This window comes from Kogia breviceps, chromosome 11 (assembly GCF_026419965.1).
Source record: "Kogia breviceps isolate mKogBre1 chromosome 11, mKogBre1 haplotype 1, whole genome shotgun sequence".
Lineage (NCBI taxonomy): Eukaryota > Metazoa > Chordata > Mammalia > Artiodactyla > Physeteridae > Kogia > Kogia breviceps.
The window spans coordinates 12112632-12117130 of NC_081320.1; the positions used below are offsets into that span (position 1 = coordinate 12112632).

Below are 4499 nucleotides of genomic sequence, written 5' to 3' on the forward strand. Positions count from 1 at the left end.
CATGTGGGATCTTCCCCGACCGGGGCACGAACCCGTGTCCCCTGCATCGGCAGGCGGATTCTCAACCACTGCGCCACCAGGGAAGCCCTGGACTTTATCTTTATGTCATCTTTTCCTTTACCATTCTCGTCTTCATCCCAAAGTTTATCAAGAAATTCTGCAAACAAAGATTTCTTCTTATTAGGAATTTTAAAAAAATCATGGTTAACATTTATTCAAACTGTTTCAAATGAAATCTCTAGGTCAAGAATGAGAATTTGGATAGCATACAGATCGAGGCACACATGAAATGTCATCCTACAGAGTATCTACAGATTCAATGTATTTGGCATAACTTTTGAAATTTGTACATATTCATCAAGGCAGGTATAGTATGCAGCCATATAATCAAAATGGTGACTTTCAAATAAAATAAAAATAAAAATAAATAAATAAAATAAAATAAATAATAAATAAATAAATAAAATAAAAAATAAAAAAGGTAACCATTTAATAAAATGGTTACCTTTCTATTAAATCAAATGTGGAGTAAGTTTGATATTTAGTATGAATTTTGTCCTTGAAAATTAATCCTCAGTAAACAACTATACATTTTAGTGTTATTTATGTTTTAAAAAATAGCTGTGCAAGTTGGTATGAAATTCACGAGCATAAATTATAATTAATTTTAGTTGAACTTAATATAAAATGTAATGTAGTTTAAAACTTTGTTTTAATTAAAAAATGTTTGGCTGTATCAAGCTAGTCATATTTTATTGAATTTTTTATTGAAGTATAGTTGGTTTATAAAGTTGTGTTAGTTTCAGGTGTATAGCCAGTGATTCAGACATATACATATATTCTTTTTCAGATTCTTTTCCATTATAACTTATTACAGGATATTGAATATAGTACCCTGTGCTATATGGTAGGTCCATGTTGGTTATCTATTTTATATACAGTAGTGTATCTTTTTTTTTTTTTTTTTTGCGGTACGCGGGCCTCTCACTGTTGTGGCCTCTCCCGTTGCGGAGCACAGGCTCCGGACGCGCAGGCTCAGCAGCCATGGCTCAGGGGCCCAGCCGCTCCGCGGCATGTGGGATCCTCCCGGACCGGGGCACGAACCCGTGTCTCCTGCATCGGCAGGCGGATTCTCAACCACTGCGCCACCAGGGAAGCCCTATATACAGTAGTGTATCTTTTAATCCCATCTTCCTAATTTATCCCTCCCCTCCCCCTTCCCCTTTGATAACCGTAAGTTTGTTTTCTGTCTGTTCTCCTTATTAGAAATTTAACAGACAAATTAGATATTTTTATTCCAGCTGTAAAGGGAATAATATTTGTTTCCAAGTCTTTAGACAAGTAATGACATACCTTGCTGCAATTAAAAATAATGTAGTAGAGGGCTTCCGCGGTGGCGCAGTGGTTGAGAGTCCACCTGCCGATGCAGGGGATACGGGTTCGTGCCCTGGTCCGGGAAGGTCCCACATACTGTGGAGCGGCTGGGCCTGTGAGCCATGGCCGCGGAGTCTGTGCTCTGCAACGGGAGAGGCCACAACAGTGAGAGGCCCGCGTACCGCAAAAAAAAAAAAAAAAAAAAAAAGAAAGGCAGAGTCTGCAGGTCTGGTTAATGTTTGAGACGTTCAAAGACTTAGAGTTAATCTAGTTTAATGATTCTGAATCAACGTGCATCAATACCGTGAACTCAGAATGTCTGGGGCCCAAAAGAGCTGCCAAGGAGATTCTAACGTGAGCAGAGCTGAGACCCAGGGATCTTATCTGACCCCGCATCACTGCAGAGCCACTTAGGATCTCGCCTGGGCCAGTCATCCATTCCATCAATGCCGAGTATCTGTGATGCCTGGGGCTCTAGGCTGGGGCTGAGTCAGCCAGGGAACCTGCTCCCGGGGAGCTTATAGGGCTGCAGGGAGATGAGACAAGGACACTGACACCTGTGCCGCGGCGATGGGTACAAAGAGCTGTGCAGCCCAGAGAGGAAGCCGGTCCACGCAGAGGGACTGAGGAGGGCTTCCCGGAGGAGGTGTCAGGAGAACGAGCAGGAACCCTCCCCACTCTCGGGCAGGAGGAGACCAGGAGGACATTCCACACTGCGAGCAGCCAGAGGCCTTGTGCTGCCTGCAGAGGTGGAGAATGAGACCTTAGACTTCATCTCCATATTATAATTGCCTGTGATAGCTAATTACATTACAGGATCACCCGGTGCAGTGGTTACCGTGTGGTCACGTTGGCCATTTTACAGCCACCCGTCCATGACGGTCATTGGCCCACATGTGGGCCCCTGCCCTTCATCCAACAAGGGCCTGAGCTCCTCCCGGAGGGGCGGGTCCCCTGCCCAGTCCAAGGCCCAGTAGGGAAGGTTCCCTCTGTGGCCAAACCCCCAGGCAGGAATGGTCTGAATGTGCCCTTAGGAGTCAGGCCCTAGAGAGTCCCCTGGCCGCTCTTGTGGCTGGTCTGCCTGTTCAGAGAGGTTCTCCAGGGCCAGGTGCAAACCCTGCAGCTTTTCCTGGGAGCCCGGCAGCGCCAGCTCAATCTTGCACGATGCTGGGCTCCTGCTTCCTGCCTCAATCTCTCACTCCCTGCTCTGCCACCGTCCCTTCATCGGCCCAGCCAGTGCAGGCATCTGTCCCACCCCAGGCATTGCTGGTGCACTGAGGGTGCAGGAAAGAGGGTTACAAAGAGTAATGATTAACTTGTACTGAGTTCGTCCTGTAGCTCAGATACCTGGCTAGGTGTTATTCCTCTGATAAAGCATTTCAGTCCTCTCAACACCCCTCTCAGGTAGGTGCTGTTATTACCCCCCCCCCCATTTTCCAGATGAGAACATTAAGGTTTGGAGAGATTTAGTAACTTCTATCTCCTAAAGTAATAAGTGACAGAGCTCGGATTTGAACCCGTGTGCCAGAATCAGGGCCCATGTGCTTACATGCGTGCTAAATTTCTTGTGTGGAGGAAGCCAGAAAGCCTGGGGTGGGAGAAATCTTCAGTGGGCTGGACGGCTGAGTCCACAGGCAGGGTGGAGGGCTGGGGCTGGGAACATTGTTCATGAGCTAGAAGGATTGAGTTTTCTGTGCTCAGTGTTGATATCTGGTTAATTTGGTCTAGGTCCAAGCGTGAAGGCCAAAGGCCTGGAGAAATTCACCATCCATGACGCGGATCACAAAGTATTGTTCCCGGACTCTGGGACCCTCAGAGCTGTTCCCTATAAAACCTACCTACTCCCAGGTGACTCTCAGTCGTGTTTTTTACCCCGGAAGCCAGGGGAAGGCCTCCCTCTGAGGGGCTCAGCTCAGGCTGTACCACGTCTGCAGCTCCAGGTGGTGGGGTCTGCAGGCTGGAGGAGCCCAGGGACCACTGGTCTCACTAGGAATTAGACGGTGAGTCTATACCGATGACCAGATCTGAGGGAAGTCTTTCTGGAAAGCTCTCTTTCTGAAAGAAGGAGCTGGCCTGTGGAAGAAGAGGAGGCTTGGACCAGAGTGGACAAAGGATCTTTGACCCAGAGCCAAGGGGAGAGGGTTACACTTCCTGCCTGAAACCCCAGCAGACAAGAGGGACTCTTGCCTCCACCAAGGACCAACCCATTTCTCTTACTGTCATTTTCCAGAGACCTTCTTTGTATCAGCCTCCCACGTGAGGTCAGCTTGTGAGGAGAGAGGAAGCCTGATTCTCTTGGCCGCCTCTAAAGGCGAGCTCTGTCTCTTCTGTGACGTGAACAAAAGACAAAGCCAGCCATCCTGCAGCTGAAGGTGCGCTTCGGTTTCCTTTACCCTCGGCCACCCTAAGAGGGAGGTCAAGGTCCAGGTCCTTAATGCCTTTCATGTGCCACAAATTCTCGTCTTGGCCAATATAACAGGGGCGTCTGCCTTTCTGGAAGCATTGGGTGGAGGGTTTATTGCTCTCCTTTTTGGTTCTGGGCTCCAAGAGCACACATGCTGGGTTTCCTCCATCTCAAAGCCTGTGCTATCTCATTACTCTCTTTTACCTCCCAGAAGCAGAAACCTTCCGACATGGCCACCAGAAGGAACCATCATGTCTGCCCTTCATCTTGTATAGGGCTACAGTGGGCTCCTGGAACACCTTGGGGTCAGCTGCCCAACCCAGATGGTTTGTCGGCACCCCCTGCAATCTCGTGGAACCGGTTGGAATGACATATACTTGCCGGAGAAGGAAACACACTGAGTTTTCATTTCGGCAATTCTGCAAAGCTGAAATGAGCCCCAGTGAAGTCAGAGAATAAGAAACGGCCCTGTCAGATGCCTTCCTGTCCTTTCCTCTCTAACTTGTGCCAACTGCAGGAGAACATGGAAGCTACTCCTTAACCTCTTTGGTTTCTTATTAGTACTTTGAGAATTTGTATCTTGAGGTCATAGAAGGGGGAATTGCTTCATTGTAGAGTTCTTAGATGAAATAAAGTTCTCTCTATGCACCGCTTACCCTGAACTATCAGATATCCATAAGTGGGGTCATATCACATTATTTGGCCAAGCAGAGTCTGAACG

At 47.7% G+C, this 4499-nt stretch overlaps 1 protein-coding gene across 1 annotated transcript; it reads left to right on the forward strand.

The window, feature by feature from the left end:
- The first annotated feature begins 1944 nt into the window (after positions 1 to 1944).
- IL37 (interleukin 37) lies at positions 1945 to 4237 on the forward strand. The gene is made up of 4 exons (XM_067008286.1): positions 1945 to 1948; positions 3103 to 3222; positions 3605 to 3739; positions 3990 to 4237. Exons 1-4 carry the CDS (start codon positions 1945 to 1947, stop codon positions 4235 to 4237), a joined length of 507 nt encoding a protein of 168 aa, XP_066864387.1.
- The last annotated feature ends 262 nt before the right edge of the window (positions 4238 to 4499 follow it).

Bases quoted from the DNA above. Each gene is read 5' to 3' on its own strand.
- IL37 (XM_067008286.1), top strand. The intron at 3,223-3,604 runs GTGACTCTCAGT...GTCATTTTCCAG, and splicing joins TAAAACCTACCTACTCCCAG to AGACCTTCTTTGTATCAGCC. The intron at 3,740-3,989 runs GCTGAAGGTGCG...TTTACCTCCCAG, and splicing joins ACAAAGCCAGCCATCCTGCA to AAGCAGAAACCTTCCGACAT.